Raw genomic sequence first — 21,926 nt, 5'->3', positions numbered from 1 at the left:
TTCTTCCTTTTTGCTACTCCATTTTGTTCTAGATTATATGGAACTATCAACTCCCTCTTAATTCCAGCCTCCTTACAGAAAGCTATGAGTTCTTTTGATGTGTATTCCCCTCCATTGTTAGATCTTAGTACTTTTATCTTCCTTTCTATAAGATTCTCCACTTCTGCTTTGAATTCTTGAAATTTTTCAAATACTTCATCCTTGGACTTAAGTAAATAAATCCAAGTCTTTCTTGAGTGGTCATCAATGAAAGTCACATAGTATAGATGACCTCCAAGAGATTTTGTAGCCATAGGACCACAAACATCAAAGTGAATGAGATCCAAGATTTCCTTAGATCTTGAAGCACTGCTTCCAAAGGGTTTCTTTACATTTTTACGTAGTGCACATCCCTTACAAATTTCTTCATGCTCTTCCTTCAGTTCAGGGATGCCTTTACCATAGAGTTTAAGGATGGGAAGATTTTGTAATGAGGCTGTCCAAACCTTCTATGCCAGAGTTCACATGGATTGATTTCAAGGTGAACCAAGGCTTGAGAGAGAGGTGTAAGTAATCTATAAAGCCTTCCCTCATGAATCCCAATGATTTTTGCATTTTTAATGCTAGAGTCTTTATCCCATACCATAACTTTTCCATCTTCAAAAGAAATTCTATCCCCTTTATCCTCTAAATAAGAAATAGAAAGTAAATTCTTTTTCAAACCTGGAACCTATGTTGTAGGAAACATGGTACAGAGGTTTGTTTCCGTATGGAAATTGGTACGAAACACGGAAACGTGTTTGGTACGGCCGTGAAACGCGTTTCCAGCCATACTGCCACGTTTCCCGAAATGGAAACGTGGCCAATATGGCCGGAAACGCGTTTCACGGCCGTACGACCCATGTTTCCTCGTTAACTTGTGTTTTTTTTTAATTTATTTTTAGGGTATGTTAGTGACTTCTAGTTGCTTCTAGATTATATGGAACTATAAATTCCCTCTTAATTCCAGCCTCCTTACAGAAAGATATGTGTTCTTTTGATGTGTATTCCCCTCCATTGTTAGATCTTAGTATTTTTATCTTCCTTTCTATAAGATTCTCCACTTCTGCTTTGAATTCTTGAAATTTTTCAAATACTTCATCCTTGGACTTAAATAAATCGAAGTCTTTCTTGAGTGGCCATCAATGAAAGTCACATAGTATAGATGACCTCCAAGAGATTTTGTAGCCATAGGACCACAAACATCAGAGTGAATGAGATCCAAGATTTCCTTAGATCTTGAAGCACTGCTTCCAAAGGGTTTCTTTACATTTTTACCTAGTGCACATCCCTTACAAATTCCTTCATGCTCTTCCTTCAGTTCAGGGATGCCATTTACCATAGAGTTTAAGGATGGTAAGATTTTGTAATGAAGGTGTCCAAACCTTCTATGCCAAAGTTCACATGGATTGATTTCAAGGTGAACCAAGGCTTGAGAGAGAGGTGTAAGTAATCTATAAAGCCTTCCCTCATGAATCCCAATGATTTTTGCATTATTAATGCTAGAGCCCTTATCCCATACCATAACTTTTCCATCTTCAAAAGAAATTCTATCCCCTTTATCCTCTAAATAAGAAATAGAAAGTAAATTCTTTTTCAAACCTGGAACCTATGTTGTAGGAAACATGGTACAGAGGTTTGTTTCCGTACGGAAACTGGTACGAAACACAGAAACGTGTTTGGTACAGCCGTGAAACGCGTTTCCGGCTATACTGCCACGTTTCCCGAAATGGAAACGTGGCCAATACGGCCGGAAATGCATTTCACGGCCGTACGACCCATGTTTCCTCATTAACCTGTGTTTTTTTTAATTTATTTTTAGGGTATGTTAGTGACTTCTAGTTGCTTCTAGATGCGTGTCTAAAGTTATAAAAGTGAATTTTTGCCCTAGTGTTGATATGCAGTTCATCACGAAGTTTGAGGCATATGCAGTTCATGGTAATGTTAAATTCTTAATGTAAAAGTGATATTCTCCTTTGTTTTTCATTTTCATCCTTTTACCTAAATTTTTAACATTACATGAAATGACTCAGGATGTTTGAGAGTGGTTTCGCCCTCATTGGATTTCATATGGAGAAAGTAGAATTTTAGATCTCACTCAAAATCCAACAAACTTATCTGTTTTTCAGGATTTCAGGATTAGGGGGATTGCAATGTTTCCATTGGATTTTATCATGTACTAGGGTATGGAACTTGTATTTAATCAAGAGAACCAAGCCCTCTATGCAGGGGAAACTCCCAATAATCAAGATCATGTAGGGTACTAGGGTATGAAACTTGTATTTAATAAAGAGCACTAAGGTCGTTCGACTATGTAGGAGGAGACTCCCAATTCAACAGTGGTCCTTCTAAAGAATGGGATGTGGATGCAGAAAATCCTGGTTTGGATCTCTCTCTTGCAGCCTTATAGTCTTTATTGTACTTGCAGCCTCATATATTAATATAAATAAAGGCTGATTTTGAGATTTGGATATATAATAAAGGTTGCTTTTGGATATTCCAATATTTTTATTTTCATTATGTGATCATTCATAGGTAAATGTGATGTAAATTAAATCTTAATGTTTAAGTGTAATAAATTATAATGTATCATTTATGCTTTATGATTGCACACACACACACACACACATATATATATATATATATATTTAAATATTTTCAATATATATATATATATATTCGCATTTCCCCGTTTCTAAAATTTGGGGAGGTTGCGTTTCGTATTGCTTCCCATTTCGGAAACTCGTACTTGTTTCCCTGTTTCGTGCAACCTATCCTGGAACATATAAGATGTTGTTGAGATGTTTGTTCCCTCCATCTTCCAACTGCAACATGGTTGATCCAATTCCTTTGACTGCATAGTTTTTCTTGTCTCCAAGCTCGATTGAATGAGAAGATATTCCTTTTGATAGAGTCTTTAGTTGTCCATGTTCACTTTTCACATGTCTAGAAGCTCCTCTGTTAATTACCCATATGTTGTCATCTTCAAAAGTCCCTCTAAGTGCTGAGAATAATCCTTTGTTCTTTGTAGAGGAGGTCTTGGTCATATAGTTCTTGATAGATAATAAGAGATCCCCAAATGCTTTGATGCCTTGCTTGAGATGTGTTGTCATCATGGAGAATTGCTTCAATGAGAACTTCTTCAAGGATGTAGTGATCTTCATTATGCCCTTTGTCAACCTTAGCTCTGATACCATGTTGAGAAATCAATAGGGCTACAATTGAAGTGATTTCTCTTAAGCTTGATAATTGCTTGTGATATTCTTTTACTTTTCTTATTAGCTTCTTCTTCTCTTGTTATTATGTTGTTCTTATCATCAAACAACTACCAAAAGCATGAAGATCAATAGTACACAAGGACATAAGATGTAGGCTACTAGCCAGGGCCAAAACCTCTCCTAGAGAGGAAAACCCACAAAAATCTCTTCTCTTCTTATAGATTCTTCAAATGACGAATTCCAAGACCTCTAGACCAAGACCAAGACCCTTCCAAGACCAAGTCAAACCTTCTGGAGGATGTGCTTCTTCTTACCAAGTCAAACCAAGTTAAATCTCTTTCAATTGCAGAACTTCGACCCCCAACTTCAGATTTTGGCCCTCACTGCAGGTATGAAATTTTCCCCCTCCTGCAACAAGCTGCAACTTCGCACATTTGGGTGAATTAGGGCTCCTTAGGCTTCTACCATCCTTCGCTTGGGCTGCTTCCTCTTCAAAGACTTGTAGGTGACCAAATTAACTTCCTTTCTTCCAACTTCGACCCTTTGATGACTTGAAAATTTCGGCCTTGGAGCTGCAGAAACCTTAGCCTTTCTTCGCACGTGTGAGAGGGAGAGAGAGTGTAAAAATCAGAAATTTCGACTTCCTTCTTCCTTCTAGTCCTTCGCTTGCCTTCTTCCTTCTTGTTCTTGCATCCTTGATGAGTGAGTGATTTATTTTCCAAATGAGGTCGAATGGTCTCATATATATAGCCTTTTCTGGAGGACAGATAGCCCTAATTAGGATGACTTCTTCACTACTAGGCCGACTTGGTCTTGGAGGGGTAGTTTGACACTTTTGACTCAAAAATAATTCTTTTGACATGTTACTAGATCCCAAGTTGAAAAGCTAAAAGAATCCAGTTGGTCTTAGTAGTACGATTGGTAGGAAAATGGGCAGTCATTAGAGGCCTTTGGATCATCATCCAAGATTCCCTACCTGGGTATTCCTGACATGGGTCCTATGAATGACAGTCTTGTTGGAGGAGTCGATAGGGCTTGAGTATTTTGGTATGCTATTGCAACAAAAATGGATCCTTTGCCGTGCCGATTTTTGATTTTTGAATATTACTAGAAACAAATGAGTAGTTTAGAAGGATGTAATCTTTAATCAGAGTATAGGTATATTTCAGTCAAAATCAGATATAAAATAATATAATATTGGCCTCTTGGATACAGAAAATCCAATGAAAATACAATGTAAAGATTTGCAGGAAGAAGGGGAGTCATCAGGACAAAATGTGCGTGCTGAATCTGTTTGGGACTGAAATAACATCAGATCACTATGATAACAGTGCTGATTTGTAGGCAAAATGTGAAAAGGTCAGGTTTTAATGGTACTTTAAAATTATGGATGATGCTAGAGAACATCGTACCAGCCAGAACATGTGAATTTTTGTTTAAATGACTGCTGTTAATAACTCTTTTAAATGAAGTTTTGATGAGGCAATTGACTTGATGAGTGGGAAGTGACCATGGAGGCTGAATATGATACACTTGTGAGAAACAATAAATGTGTTGCAAAAGTTGCTTCCAGGGAAGAATCTCATTGCTATAAATGAATTTACAAAACAAAATATATTGCAGATGGTTTGGTAGGCAAGGACAAGGGAAGGTTGGTTGCCAATTGGTTTGACCAGCAGGAACGAGTGGACTATGAGGAAATGTTTACTTCAATAACAAATATAGTCACATTCGGATTGATGACAACAATGGCAGCCTTCTTTGGCTCGAGAACATATGAAATGAATGTACAACATATGTTCCTTAATTTTGATCTTGAAGAGGAATCATTATTAGTCATGAGTTCTGGGTTGCTAGGTAATGAGCATTTGTATGCAGGCTAAGTAAAGTTCTTCACGATTCAAAACAGGCCACAAGACCCTTGTACACTCACTTGAGACACATCTTACAATGTCTGGATATTGAAGAAGCCATTCTGATCCAAACCTCTATGTTAAAGGCATTGGTGATGATGATGTGATCATACTGGTTTATGTGGATGGCATAATCATCACAGGTAGTGACGTTACTGCAATTCGAAAGGTAAAATTTGACATGTGCTCAACTTTTGGCATGATTGATTTAGGCCTCTATTATTTAGGAGTAAAATTTTGGTACTTGGCGTGTTTATCCTAAGTTACCAGATCCGGCACAAGGGGGTCCAGGATCGATGGATCTGATCTGCATCCCGCTTGGATCCGTCAAGAAACAGCCACGTGGCCGATCAAGATTTGCTGGAAATGGATCCTGAATGGTGGAAACAGATCCCATGTTGTGGAAACGGATCCTTTTGAATTCGTTTTAGTTTGACCTAGGGTTCGTTCTCAAATTTGGTCTCACACTGTCGACCCGCTTCAACATGGTGCAGTATGGTCAACCTCTGCATGTACTTTCCATACCACTGACCAGATCAGTTCTAATCATCGAGCCCTCATCTTTGCATTGTGGCACTGTGCTGTTGTGCAATTTACTCCACCAAGCGACTAGCAAGTCGACGATTCCATTATCCATTTTCCATACCTGTGCCATCGAACAAACATACTTTGCAATGGAAGGTGTCTGCTCTTTCGACTCGCTGCCAACTATACAACATCAATGGTTCTGTCTTGCTGCTGAACATGGGCACAACATCACTGGTTGCAACTTGCCACCCACATACCACGATTTCATTATTTTTATTTAGATAATCTTCGGCAAAATCACATAACCAATCTTATGTCGACGCGTTTCGAACCAACCAGTGTGGTTCATCGTCAGGACAAGTTGAAGAACCAATCCGGCTAAGCTGAATAAATAGAGTGTGCAGAGACTCCAACGGCTATATTGCCAACTGCTAATTTTGACCTAAGGATCCTAGTCAAACCCCTAACAATACTATAAATAGCTACAACAGGTAAATTTGTTAATTTATTTTTTTATTTCTTATAGTTTATAACTTTATATGTTATAACAGAATTTAAATGCAAACACAAATCATATTCCAATCACGATTTCCTTTCTTGTTTTTTTTTTCATGTTATTTTGTATTTCATATAGTTTATATGTTATAACAAAATTTAAATGCATAATACAAATCGTATTCTAATTTTATATATATATATATATATATATATATATATATATATATATATATATATATTCTATGAAAAGTTAATTGTTAATTTATATGTAATATTTTAATAATTTAAATTGTAATTATAATTACACACACACACACACACACACACACACACACATATATATATATAAAATTTAATAAATTATAATTTTATATTTTTATATATAGGGTTTCGAACCTTATCCGAGCCTCATGGAAAATTTCGAACTCGAATCGAATTTTTTCATTGTCGAACTTGAATTTGAACCCGAATCATGTGACATTGCAGACAACAACATACAACAATTCGCCAAGGAGGATCCAACGATTAGTAGAGTGATCGTGGATGAGAGACTCATTTTTGTACTTAATATTATCATTTATGATATTATCCTCTTTGTATGAGGGAGGATGCATCATTTCGAATTGTAATTATATTCTATGAAAAGTTAATTGTTAATTTATATGTAATATTTTAATAATTTAAATTGTAATTATAATTATATACACATATATATATAAAATTTAATAAATTATAATTTTATATTTTTATATATAGGGTTTCGAACCTTATCTGAGCCTCATGGAAAATTTCTAACTCGAATTGATTTTTTTCGTTGACAAACTTGAATTCGAACCCGAATCATGTGAGATTGCAGACAACAACATACAACAAATCACCAAGGAGGATCCAACGATTAGTAGAGTGATCATGGATGAGAGGCTCATTTTTGTACTTACTATTTTCATTTATGATATTATCCTTTTTGTATGAGGGAGGATGCATCATTTCAGTGTTTCAGTCTTCATATTTATAATATATCTGATGATTTCAGTTCTAAATGTTGTGATTTATAAATAGTTTTGATTTTTGAATTCTAAAAGTGTTTTTTAAAATTTAAAAAATATTATTATATTTTGTTTACTTGATGTATCATTGCCGTATCCGGATCCTATATTTTCAGAAATCTAGCGGATCCGGATTCGGATCCGTATCCGAACCCTGGTAACTAAGTGTTATGTGACAAACACACTGTGCCAAAAGCTTGCCTGAAAGGTTTAGAATGGCTGATTGTAAATTAAGTCAGATGGTTTGGCTTCAAGTTCAAGTTCAACAATGATTAGGCTTGGTCATAATTCAGAATTTTCGATGAGTTTCAGTTGAGGTTTGGCATTAGGTTCCTCTCTCTCTCTCTCTATATACATATATAAACTTTAAAGTGAAATATAACATAAATTAGCAAGAAATAAACATTAATAAACATAATAAATGTTACGAAGGACATGGAAACTGCAAGGATTGATTTTGAGCTTGAGCGATGACACAGGAGTACTGTAAAAATTTCTGTTTTCCCACCCCGGTTTTCAGTTTCTCCTTATTTCTCCCATGTAGTTAAATGCCCATTCCCATAACCATACATTTAACAGACTGAAAAAAATAAATATTGCTGAAAACACAAATTCTGGAAATTTTTCAGAATGCTGGAAATTGCAGAATTAAAAATCAGCAATTAAAAACAGCCATTAAAACACATTAAAACACTGATATTTTTGGTCAACTTGACCCTGGAAAAACCCCCTACAACTCTTGGGGAAAACCAGTTTGAGAGCTCTTCTTTATTTCTGAAAATTGTCTTTTTACAGTGAGAATTATTCAGCAAAAAATCAGCAAGCAAATTTGCAACTTATCTCCTTTCCCGTGCCTCACAGCAATCTGGAAATTACAGCAAACAGGACAGCAATAAATGCTGTACGACCTCCGTTTTGTGTGCAGAAAAATCAGCAAACTGCTCCTCGATTTTTGTGCAAAAATCTGCCTTTCACTATGTGCTGAATCAGCTGTACAAATCTGCTCAACTGCTGCCTTGGAATGTGTGCCAAGCTGCTGTCTCCTTCTCCTTCCTGCTCAGAAATCTCTCTTGCTCTCTTGCTCTCCTTCTCCCAATCTGCTCATGAAAGAATGAATGACCTTTTCTTCCTTTTCCTCCTTTATTATAACTCCAAGTGACTTTTGGGTGATCCAAGTGACTTTTGGGTGATCTCTAAATCCAATGGCTGAAATAGATTTAGATCAATGGTTGAGATTAAATGCTCATTTAAATCTCACTTTCTATTTTTTAATTCACCCCACTTTAATAAAGACCCACTTAGTCATTTATTTCCAAAGTCACTTTTCCTTTCTAATTTTTCATTGACTTTATAAAAGTCACTTTAAAATTAGACTTAATAACTTTATCACTTAAAGTCACTTTTAAATTAGATTTAACTTTATAAAATTATAAAGTCACTTTAGGAGAAAAATTAAATTCTTTTGGACACTTTTCCCTAGGCCAAAGATCAAAGCCTAAGGGAACCACCTGTCCTCCGGTACCAAATTTCAACAAGTACGAGCTTGAGCTGTGGACTCAATCAACGGCCATGAGTTTCAACAAACCTTAGTGAACCTCAAAATCTTTTTTAGGTTCGTCGAATTCTAAACCTTGAGGTTGAAGATTGGTGAACCTTGTGATATAGATTGTAAATCAGTGAGAACACCTCTGGAGTTTGTGCTGAAATTATTAACTACATTGGACTCAAAGCTGACAAATGAGTTTATAGACAATCATTGGGAAGTATGATTTATCTTACTGCCTCCAGACGAGATCTAAGTTTCGCAGTCAATTATGTATCTAGATTTATGACAGTCCCAACAGACAGTCAGTGGATAGGAGCAGAGAGGATTCTAATGTATGTGAAGGGTACCTTAGAGTTTGGCATTCAATATGGTAGAAGTAAGGGTGTGAGACTTGCGGGTTTTATAGATTGATGTTTGGTAGGCTCAACTGATGATAGAAACTCCACTAGGGGGTACATTTTCAGCCTCGGTACAAGCTTAGATTCATGGATTGGTAAATATCAACATGCAATGCTACTTTCCTTCATTAAAGAGGATAATACAGAAGAAATTAGTGCGGCGTGTGAGGCAGTTTGGTTAAGGAGAATACATGCTGTTTTACAAGTCACACAAGCTTATTTTGTAACACTTCCTTCTGACAATCAAAGTGTACTTAACGGAAAGAAACCACATGTTTCATGGTCGTGCCATACTTGTGGAAGTGCATTGTCACTTCATTTGGCAGTTTGTTGAGAACAAGCAAATTGAGCTGCAATATTGTAAATCTCAGGAGCAGACAGCAGGCATATTTACCAGGCCTCTTGTTCCAAATAAGTTTGTATATTTTTATTTTTAAGAGATAAGCTTGGTGTAATCTCCAGTATCACCATTAAGTGAGGATGATAAAATATGTGTAATGGTCATTTCCACTAGAAAGTACGCTGGTGATTTTATTCAATAATGTCAATAAAGTAGATAATAGTACTTAGTATATAGTTGTAATTGTAACTTATTATTCCATGTGTTGGAAGTTGCACAAGTCACTTGTGGTTAGGCATTTTGTTAAGTGGAACTTGAAGAGGTACTTTGGGAAATGAGGAACCACCTTAGTTTGTATTCTCATTTATGTATTGTTTTCGAAAACACAATGCAAGTTATTTGAACACTTCTGTCTTCCATCGCTGGTGCAATTTGTTTTATGCATTTTACAACCAAATCTCTGCATTTTTGGACTATACTTTTCTTGAGTGTGGTGAAAAAATGGGAATGGTCTATCATCATTCTCTCCTTCACACTGCCCTTCAGTTTGACTGACTTCTCTCTATGTTGTAAAGTATCATAGAATGTATTGTGAATCATTGATAATTCCATTGACTAAAAATGTAGATTTTCATGGAGTTGTTCGTTAAAAATTGGTTTGCAGGTATCTTGTAACACATGTAAGAAGCCAATCAAAGCTAGCCAGTATGCAGCACATGCAGGTTTGTTGTTCTCAGTTAGAATCCTTCTTATTAATGGTAGAGACTGCTCAATGCAATGCTCATTGATATATGCTTTGGTATTAAGAAATAAAGAACATCACAGTTAGAAATAATGGCTGAACCATTAAGATGTTTGCGGTTGATGAGTATCGACATTCCTCATTATTGAGAATAATCCATGAGTATTTTCAATGCCGTGTGATTACTAAAGGTACTATAATGTTACATGGGATATTTTCAGATGAGACAGAGTTATGAGAATGATTTGCATTGGAAAAATTGACTATGTTGTTCGCTTGCTGCGTTCAGTGACATAAGCTTTTCAATTGTCATCATTTCAAGAAAAGGAGGACAGTTAAGAATAAATATAAGAGACATGTTCTAGCCAGTTCTTAGCAACACAAATTCCTCTGTTGACATCTTAATGTTATTTGTTACAGAAAACTCAAGATCCAACTTTAATGGAATATTAGAGTTAAAAAGCTACTTGTGAAAAGAAAATTAAAGAAATCTCAAGGAAATCTAACTGAAGATATAGGGAGTTTTGCATCTTATGGCATGTTTATGTTTTCCTTTAGTGCATTTAGAAGAACAAGAATCAAGGTAGCTAATTTCCCTAGGCAGTGTGAAATGCCAGTAGAAACTGTAAGAACCAAATAACTGCAATCACCCAAAAGGGCACCCTCTAATAAACCCTCCCTTGGAGAAGAACCAGGTACTAATGCTGGACTACTGTCGACCTTTCCTTGAAAACTGAATCCCAGAAAATATGATTCACTGTCTCAGAGTGTTGGCATACTGGGTGTTGTCGCCTAAGATGCACACCTAGATTAATGTGGGAAATGTCCCCAATCCCACTAGGTGTGGTCTTGAAAAGGCTAAATTCTCAAAGAAGGGGCTGTCGCCTTATACTAACTCTCTCCGTTTAGGTTCTCTCATAGTGAAACCAAGGGGGGTGGTCCCTAAAGATGATTCTAAGAGGAAAATGTGCTAAGGATAGCAAGCTCTAGGAGATTATAATGTTAATTAGATTAGTTAAGGCTTCACCAATTTAGCAACTTGATTATATCTTGAAATGAGATTGATTAGCAAGTTTGAATAATTAAGAGCATATGACAATCAATAATGGAGATAAATCAGTTATATTCAACAAGATATCCTGCAAGAAAAATATAATTAGACCAGTGCCAAATATACTTGCAAGAAATATATGCTCACAAATAAATCCACAACACTTTCAAATATGATATATCAAGAAGATCAACAAGTTGCACAATTAGAGAAGCTGCAAGGCAAGAGGTTAGTGAAGCACACGAGAGATTATATATAACCTAAGTCACCTGACACGAGGATTCAGGACACGTAGGATTCGGGATTCGTGGTGTCGGATTCGGGAAACGCTGACCCCGGAACAAGACACGGTTAGGACACGTTATATATTATTTTATTAAAATATATATATATATATATATATATATATATATATATATTTAAAATATATATATATATATATATATATATCTTAAAAATTAGTTATTAGCATATTTCTTACACAAATTTTAATTAATGATACAAATTTATTGATTTCAAACATAGATCTTCATCTATAGCTATTAGCATGCATAGTACATACAAAATTCAAATAAATGTCAGTGGTACTGGTCACATAAATGAGTTACTAATGAAATTTCCCTGTGCCAAGTGTGCCAAATAATTAGAAAATTTTCAGTACTTTCGGAGCTGTACTGGAGCACTTTGAAACAAACAGTGAAAATTATAATAAGGTTATGCCACTGTCATATTAGATTTATGCACATTGCAGATGTGAGGGGTTTTTATGTTGATTTAAGTTTGATTTTCTCACTGTTATGAAACTAATAGGACAGCTGTAGCAAAATGATGAAGTAGGAAACATTAGGAGATCAAACCCTGGAGGCTCAACCACTAGAAGTCTAGAACCCACTTGCACGAGAACCTAACTTCAATGCTTCTGCAAACCCACCAGGGATCAGCTCAAGAAACAAACATTTGCTGAAGCCTGACAGTGACTGATATGAAAGAAAAGGAAGAAGATAAAGCAAAACAGTCATTGCCAGAGAGCTTTTGCACAACTCCCAGTCTCAGAGTCATTGATGTATATCAGTATTAGCTTCCAATTTGGAAACAGTGGTCTTGTTGGTATATACAGAAGCAGTGAATGCGAATGAAAACAGCGAACTTAAACCCCTAAAAACGAATCCGAAACCAAAAATCGTTCCAAAAATCGTGACACGTTCCAAATTTTTCTGACACGCTCATGACACGACGTACCCGGATATGACACGACGAGTCATGGAAATATGACACGTGTCAGGACAGAATCGTGTCCGATTCGTCCGATTCGGGATTCGTCCAGGGGTTAGGACGAATCCGGTTTCATAGTATATAACTTTGAGATATGAGCAAGGAAATAGAGCTTGTATTTTAAAGAGATATATGCTCAAATACTATGAAATAACATTAAATGGCAAATGGCAAGAGCATGTAAATGAACAAGTACAAGAATATGATTAAATTGCTTGCAATTTGAATGAAATGCTCACAACCTAACTTCTATAATAACCAATTGTTTGAAAGATGCGAGCAAGTGTATGTGAAGGGTGTGAGGCAAAGTGGTCTTGGTAAATTTTAATTAAATGCCTAATCTAAGGTTTGACTTCCCCTCAACTCCTTATACTTGGTGAGGACTGAGGTTGTTGCAAGAAGGACGGGATGAGGAGGCTAAGGCCTTATTAATGATACCCCTCTAGGATTTCAATGCAACCCACGTGCCTTTGTTCCTACAAGGGCTCGATCACAAGAGAACTGCGAGGTCACACGTTTTAACCTTTGCTCCAAACTCAAATTTAGGGAATTGAATGACAATTAGGGAAAGTGTCCTAGATGCCTATCAACCAAGCTTATGCTTGGAGGTTAATTTGAGAGATCTTAAATGCAAATTAGAGACTAAGATAATACAATTGCTTCAAGTGAGGTTTGACAATTAGAATAAAAATGCTTCAAATGTGAAATGTCCTATGAATATCAATTAGCAAGTAGCTTTCACTTTAATGATCAAAATTAACAATTAATAATATGCGCACAAAGTATGATATCAATATGAGATTAACTTATTCTAATGATCAATGATGCAAGTGAAAATTACTCAATAAAGCAAAAGTAAATGAGATCAAGAAACTCAAGACTATGCCAATGAAAATACCAATTAGATCAAGTAGCTCACCAAATTACTCAATAAAATCAAAGCAAGCTAATTAAATGATGAGTAATTTATAACTACTTGCGAACTAAATACTAGATCTAACTAGCAAGTGATGCAATGAAATAAGCTAACAATGCAAGTTAGTGATTAGATCTAATGACTAAGCCAACAAAATAAATGGAAGAAGTTAGTGACTAACTATCCAAGAGATCCTCCTACCAAATGAGGAGGTGTGATGCCAAGGGGAGAAAACCCCAAGCTTCCTCAAAGAAAATTCTTTTTTTATTATTATTACAAATTGAAATCCTCTTAGAGAGAAGAGAGGGCTTAGATCTAGTGGAGGGTTTACAAAAATGAACTTCAATGAGCTAATACCCTTTCCTCGAAGAACCAAGAAAAATAAGAAAATTATTTACAAATTTATGGTGAAATGTACAAATGAGAAAATTCCTCCAAAGGAATTTGATAATCCTCCAAAAACCAATTTGCTTTCTCTTCAAGGTATTTCACTTAAGCTTGGATGTCCAAGAGAAATGGAATTTTTGCATAAGAGAGAGGGAGTCTCTCTCTTTTGCCCTAAACTAAGAGAACAGGGCTTAAAAAATATGGACGGATCCACCAAAAATTTGATCTATGGATCTCCTTCAAATTTTCTTTAAACCGTAGCCATTTAGCCCTTTTGAAGGGGATCTGAGCAAGAAATTATGTAAGGGTTTTGATCCACGAACAAAGGAGGAGTCTTCAAAAAATTTGAATTACCCCCTTCAATCTTCAAGGATTGTAATAAACAAAGTTCGTACTTTAAGTTAAATACTCCAAAAGACTTGGCATATGAAGATCTCCATTGAAGATACAAGAATATATATTAAAATGTATGAATGAATATGATGATATAAATGAGAGTAAGGGCATGCTTATATACCCTAGGCAGGTTTCCCTTTATGAACAGTCATGTCCTTAGGGACATACCTCTTCACTAACTAATCACTAATTAATCATTATTTATAATGTGTTATTATTATTTATATTTACATTATTTATATCTATATTTTATTCATAACATTGCCTTCCTCTTCAAAAAGCTTTGTCCTCGAAGCTTGCTGATGAAAAGGCTTAATCTCTTTTTCTACTTTGAATGTTTTCTCGTCTTGGCACTGTCATCTTTGTTGATACAAGTTGATATGAGCCTTGGAGTGATAAATAAAATTGCCGAACTGAGAAAGGATCTGACCTTCCTAAATCAATCTTCTGCAAAATCTTGTGGTTACTGGATCGATATTCATTCCCTTGACTGTTATGACGGGAGACTTCGATACTTCTTCTTGAATACGTTGTTCTAACCTGTCTTTTAGTGACTTCTTGTCCTTCTTGAGCTTCTTAATTTGCGTTAGTATTTTTTCTCTATGGTCTTTAAGCCGAAAAACTTCTTCATTCTTGTCAGTGGTGATTTTGTCAAGTTCTTTTTGCATATCTTGTAATACTTTTTTACCTTGAAAAATTACTTTTGAAATATCTTGTATGTCTTTTGGTGTTATTGAATTTGGCTTCAATGCAATATCTTGTAGTGTTATTTTTTTCTTTTTGTATGAAAATGTGAAAGACTACTTCGTATTTAAGATGGACCCTAGAGTTTCCATCCAGGGTGAACCCAAAATAATGTCACCTTGATTGTTCCATAGGGATTGAACTGAAAATTGTGATATAAATGTATAATCCCTAATGTTTAACTGTAAATTGGTTGTCATATTTTTTGTTGCCAAAAATGCCTAATTTTTCGGTTATATTTGACTCAGGAATCACTAATTGGTTTGCGATTTTAGGTTTATATAATTTTTATCTTCGATCAGTGAGATAGCAATAGTAACATCTTTTCCTGCAATAGACCCTTTAATTCTAAATAACATTGAAGCATAGTTATGTGAGGTTTCTGGAAATCTTCCTTCCTTTATTTCCAAACTAGACTCCATTTTACTTCTGTCCATAATTTATAACCTCTTTTTTTGTAACTTGACTTGTTTTTAAGTATATTCAAGTTCCTTTGGGCTTTCTACTTCAAGCCTCCTTAAAAGTACCTTTTAATATTTTTTTTTCTTCTTTTTATGATTTTTTGTATCGAAAAATAATCCACCACTTTTTAATCTTGTAATAATACTTTTACAAATGTCTCCCTTAATATAATACTTTGATATTTTTTTTTCCTTGTAATAGATTTAAAATACATATATATTTTTTGAACTCTTCGGTGATTTTTAATCAAATTGTACTTGGTCTTTTCAACTTAATCTTTTATACACCTACATCAAATTTAAACAACCCGAACTAATGGTCACATCTCACGTCTCAATGTTCACGATGCTTTGTTGGCGATGGCCGAACTCATCCGAATGGTTATGATAATTCACTTGCAATGGTGGCTTTTAACTCTGTGGAATTGTTGGATACGTAATTGTTGGCTAACCCAGTGTTCAATTATCCTTTTGACTGTGTGATTACCCTGGACCCCTCTGTAGACTGTGATACTATAGCAAAATGATTTTTCTGATTTTTTTTTTGTATGTGTCAATTGCAGTGAAAGGCAAATGTTTGAATCGATCAATGGGTGTTGTTGACAGCGTAGGACAAATCTTGGTGGTAGTAAGGGAATCAACCAATGATGGTAAACAAAATAGCAAGAATCGAGGTCGATGGATGTGGAAATATTGGTACGCAACAATGGAGGGCAGCGGTGGATAGGTTAAGTCCCACAATAGTGGAAGAGCGGTCGAATAGGGGTTTGACGGCAGCTGAACCGATTGTGGCTGTAGTCAATGTTAAGTTGTGTGGCTTTCAGAGATTCTAGCGGTTGCTCTCTCCATGTAATGGCTCGATGATGGATGAGGCTACAAAACTACAACAATCGAGACTTGGAGGCAGGGTCTGTCAATCGCAAGTTGACCAGTTTGCTATGGAGGCTGTTGATGGAGTGATGGCCCCAACGAATTTCGCTTGCGCGAGCCAGGTAAGAAACAACTAATATTTATTTGTTCATTATTTTTTTTATATATAACCTTTTTTTTCAATTTTTTATTTCTTTATGTTTTTAATATATATATATATATATATATATATATGCTCCTGTTGTGGTTTTTTTTTCTTCGATTTTTTCTTATATATATATATTTATAAACTCTTGATTTTTTTAATAATATTTTTAATTTCTTATTTTTTTTTTTTAATTTTTTTAATAGTTTTTAAAAATATATCTTTTATTATTATCATTATTTTTCTAATGGCCAAGGGTCTGATAGTAAAATGGAGAATCTCCAAATACTTGTGTAGTGAAATGCTTCAACAACAACAAGGTTGACGAATTTTATGGCTAAGGACTTGGATCGGAGAACACGCTCTGTGCAGTTGTTGAGCGGCCAAAGGGTCGAACAACTCTAATACCAATGTAACGAACAAAGATCGTATACTTAGAGGAATGCTCTGATACCAACGTAACGAACAAAGTTCATGCTTTAAGTTAAATACTCCAAAGGACTTGGAATATGAAAATCTCCATTCAAGATACAAGCATATATATTAAAATGTATGAATGAATATGATGATACAAATGAGAGGGAGGGCCTACTTATATACCCTAGGCAAGTGTCCCTTTATGAACGATCATGTCGTTAGGGACATAGCTCTTCACTAACTAATCACTAATTAAACATTATTTATAATGTGGTATTATTATTTATATTTACATTATTTATATCTATATTTTATTCATAACAAAGATCCACCTGCAAAAAATTTCAATACAAATCTACAAGCCAAACCCTTGATCCTCCTTTAGATCCATACAAAAATAGAGAGGAGATCCAAATATATACAAGAGGAAAATGATTTATGTACAAAATAGTTAGAATATATACAAAAATTTACAGATCTGCTATCCCAAAGAGTGTGAGGACACCTCCGCTCTTGGTTATCAAAAAATAGGCTCTAAAGTAGCTAAATCTGACAAATAAAGTGCATAAAGAAATAGATATGAAGATTTAATGATAATATTCACAAGCTATGGCAAGGAAAATCCCTTCAAAATAAATCGTTTGGTAAGCCTTTGAGAGAGATTGATGTGGGAAGGGTCTTTGGGGAAGGGTCTTTGCTTCATCTACAAGGAGCCTTGGGACCTGAACACTCATGCATGGGTGACACTGAGGGGATGACAAGGGTAGATCAGTATGAGATTCCTTTTGACTTTTAGGATGAGGATTCTTCTTCTATGGTTGAGCCCATGGGTTTTTAAGAGGATACCTCTAAGGAGCGTGAGTAGTCATGGGGAGTTGTCGACAATAACTCAGAGATGCAACCATGTTGGTATAAGAGATTGATGAGCAATAGATTGTTCCCATTCAGCATAAGCAACACATAGTGGAGCACAATATGTGTGATCGGCCATCTTTGGAGAGTTAGCTAGTGGCTCATGTTGAGCCCATGATAGAGGAGGATGAGCAGCCACCCTTAGCATCAGCCATTGATGAGGAGCAGACAGATGTACAAACAACTAGTAGGGTGGTAGTATTTGCAGACAATTGTCGCCAAGAGGTGCCGGAGCCAGATCTTGCAGCACAATTTGCCCACTTTTTCCAATTATGGAGAGAGAGGTAGGATTTCTTGGATAGATCAGGGTGATTGACTAGGTAGAGTTACATGATTTGGGCACAATGCAACATAGGAGACTTATCCCATATCCAGGTGTCTATGCATCCGATCCTTCCCACAGGTTGGATTAGCGAGAGGTCATGAGTTGGTATCTTGTTGATGGTGTGATATTCTTAGTCAGGGGCATAGTGCAATGAGGACCCTTAGAGATAAGGGATACCACATGCTCTAGTTGGCAGTCGGATGTAGGCTAGTCATCCATCAACATTCCATCACAACATCAGCCTAGTGGGATTGACCTTGGTCTATGCCAAGGGTTGGACTGGAGAGAGGTGATGAGTTGGTATTCTATTGGTGGAGTAACATCTATGGCCAAAGACAAAGCACTACCAGAACCATGGGGTATGGACGAGGATGATTGGCTATGGTGGCTTTAGGATCCAGGTGGACACATTGATGGCAGATTGAGTTAGCGGCTTGTTTGGGATCCAGGTATTGAGGGATCCAGGTATTGAGGGATCCATTCATATTCGGTTAGCGTGGATGCATTATGTAGCATAATGGTTCATATGGGATCTTGGTATCAGTTTGCATATGCCTCTGTTGTGGACATATGCAGATTGCTTGAGGGCAAACAATCTTGGAGAAGAAGGATTTGTCATGTCTCCATTTTTATTTTCCTCTATGGTATATCTATGATTGATTTCCAGGGCATGGGATGGCTAGATCAGGAGAGTAGGAGGATGTCATCAAGGGTCTCGAGGGAATTTTGAGGAGTTTTTATGAGATCCAATGGCATTCACTTGGCATATTCCATCATCCACACAACTTGTCTTTCATTCTGTTGCATTCCGACAACTTTCATAAAACAAGGTTATTATTGGGCCTAACTTAATTAATTATGCTTGAGATGGCATTCCAGGATAAATATTTGGTGGAATTCCTTAGTGCAATAGCTTCTTCGAACCCAAATGAGAAGAACTACATGATGGGATGCTCATGAGTCGCTTTTAGTGGTTAAAGAGAGTATGGTGGGTGATTTATTGTTTTCCCAAATTAAAAAGTGACTTTAATTAGTCACTTAATTAATAAAAAGAAAAGGGGAAAATGATTAATAGGGAAAAAGGCTAAAAGTGGCTTAAATAAATTAAAATAAAAAAGTCACTTAGAGCAAGAGGGAGCTCCTATAATAATAATAAAATAAAAATAAGAGGCTTCTAGAGGCTTGGAGATCTATCTATAGAGTTTTTAAAAGGAGGAGGTCATTATTTGGGACATCCTTGAGTTGAGTATTTTCTTCTTGTGGAGAGGTTTGGAGAACTGGGGGTTCCTAGCTTTAGTTGTAGTCCTAGGACTGAAACCCTCGGGTGATTCAGCGAGAGTGGGCAAGTACCCATCTCTCTCCTTGGTGAATTCATCCAAAATTCAAAGGTTGCACCTATTGATTTTTAGTTTATTTTAGAGGCCAATTGCAGCATTATTGATGATCTTTGAGGCCATCACCTCAACAATTTCCAACTACTTGTACCAGCCCATTATATATTAATAAAATAAGGCTGAGTTTTCTGCATGTTCATTTAGTCTATCCTTCAGTTGCAGATTTAATTTCTTGTTTTTGGTCGTTAGTTGTGGTTACAATTTGTGCAAATTGTTTGTGGAGTTGACGAATTAAATTTCTGAATTAATTTTTCTGCAAAAAATAAATTTGGAACATTACAAAGAGATATCCAGTGAAAGGCATTGCATATACTTCGTTGGAGCTCAAGTCTAGTGGGAGCATCCACCTCAAAAACATTTTATATGTTCCAAGTTTGAAGAAAAACTTACTTTCCATTTCTTGTCTAGAGGATAAGGGTGATAGAGTTTCTTTTGTTGATGGTAAGATTTTGGTTTGGGGTAACGGCTCAAATATTGATGATGCTAGGGTAATTGGGATTCGTGAGGGGACATTGTATAGCCTCTATACCCCTCTGGCCCAGGCCCTAGTTCACTTGGATGTGAGTCCTTTCGAACTATGGGATAGAAGGTATGGACTCCTTCATTATAAGATTTTGCCATCTCTAAATCAAATGGTCAATGGCATTCCCGAATCGAAGGAAGAACATGAAGGGACCTTGTAAGGGATGAGCTCTAGGCAAGAACGTAAAGAAACCATTTGCAGGTAGTGACACCAACTCTAAGGAAATTTTAGATTTCATACACTTGGACGTATGTGGACATATGGCAGTCAAGTCTTTTGTTGGGCATCCATATTATGTTACCTCCATTGATGATTACTCAAGGAAGACTTGCTTACACCTTCTCAAGAATAAGGATGAGGTATTCGAAAAATTTCTGGAGTTCAAGAATGAAGTGGAAAACCTAACCGAGAGAAAGATCAAAACTTTGAGGTTTGACATTGGTGGAGAATACACCTCCAAGGAATTAATAATGTTCTGCGAGGAAGTAGGGTTTAAGAGGGAGCTCACTGTTCCTTACAGTGCTGAACAAAATGGCGTGGTGGAAAGGAAGAATCAAACTATTGAGGAATGTGTTAGAGCTATGCTACATGATCAAGATCTCCCTCAATTCCTATGGGGAGAGGCATGCATGACAACCATTTACCCGTAGAATCGAAGTCCTCACAAGATTCTCAACAATATGACTCTAGAAGAGGCATTTACAGGTAAGAAGCCAAGTGTCGATCATCTTTAGATATTTGGATGTCCTGTGTATATTCATATACCTAAGGACAAGAGAAAGATGTTGGATCCTACCGGTATAACGTGCATCTTTGTTGGGTATAGCGCTTCAACAAAGGCATACAAAATCTATATTAAGGAAGTGTTGAAGAATGTAACTAGGTTTGGTCTTCATAATTGTACTTGAGTCATAATGAAATATATTTATCAAAAGAAAGAAAAATAAATTTTATTATTAATTAAATTGACTTGTTGAAGCATGGGTTTTATGCTTGGGTCATTTTTTCATAGGTCAAGCCTCCAATGTAGGCTTGTAGGATATTTTTATATAAGTCAAAGTAAAATTTATTTTGTTGAAAGACTCCTCATCAAGTCTCCTTGCAGTCAACCTCCAAATTAATAATCAATAAATTGGCTTCACTAAGTAATCTCATGTTAGCTTAACTTCAGTGGGAAACAACTATATAAAGGCATGTAGACTTTGCTCAATTGGATGGAGAATTTCAGAGAACAAGTTCGAAGAATTTTAGAGAAAAAGTTCAGTGCAATACAGAGGAAAGAATTCGGATAAGAGGACAGAGTCATGTCTGGGCTATCACCATCACAAGACTGAAATTTAGGGCTGCCATCACATGACTGAAATCTGGGTTATCACCTCAACAAGATCAAAGTTTGGGCTGCTACCACAAAACTAAAACTAGGGCTACCTTCATAGGATCAAGAAATGAATTTGTTGCAAGACTGTGTGATCATATGTGTGCTATCTCCACACGATCAAAAACTGAAGCTACCACTACAGGAACAAAGTCTATTACAAAATTGTGTTATATGTATGATACTTCTATGGGACCGAAGCACATTGTAGAATTATGTCATCATCCACAGGACCGAAACTTATTACAGGACTATGTTATTGTATACTACTACTATAGGACCAAAAGCTTGACTTTGTTGCAGGACTGATGCATCACACCGAAATTTGTCAAGGGTTATCTCATTGTTGCAAGAAAGACGTGTTGAGTACACATTGAAGAATGAAATACTACACAAAGGACTTAGAACTGAAGAAGAATAAACAAGAATGACTTGATGGAGGGAGTCTTTAGTCTAGGTTATAAGGGTCTTGGTCATCTCAACATTGTATT

The 21,926-nt window shown here is 36.1% G+C and overlaps 1 protein-coding gene across 4 annotated transcripts in view; it reads left to right on the top strand.

The window, feature by feature from the left end:
• LOC149203174 (SCA7 domain-containing protein SELMODRAFT_431321-like) overlaps nucleotides 1–21,926 on the top strand; it is a 325,301-nt gene that overhangs the window by 85,891 nt on the left and 217,484 nt on the right. For all 4 annotated transcript variants that reach the window (XM_089403358.1, XM_089403357.1, XM_089403356.1 and 1 more), the window contains one exon: nucleotides 10,170–10,227. In XM_089403358.1, coding sequence (XP_089259484.1) covers nucleotides 10,170–10,227 — 58 coding nt within the window. The remainder of the gene's footprint in view (nucleotides 1–10,169; nucleotides 10,228–21,926) is intronic.

The sequence above is a fragment of the Pinus tabuliformis genome, chromosome 2_1 (assembly GCF_031772625.1).
Source record: "Pinus tabuliformis cultivar Carrire ecotype Pingquan chromosome 2_1, CPIR1, whole genome shotgun sequence".
NCBI lineage: Eukaryota > Viridiplantae > Streptophyta > Pinopsida > Pinales > Pinaceae > Pinus > Pinus tabuliformis.
The sequence above is the reverse complement of the archived record's forward strand: the minus strand, read 5'-3'. Positions and strand labels throughout refer to the sequence as shown.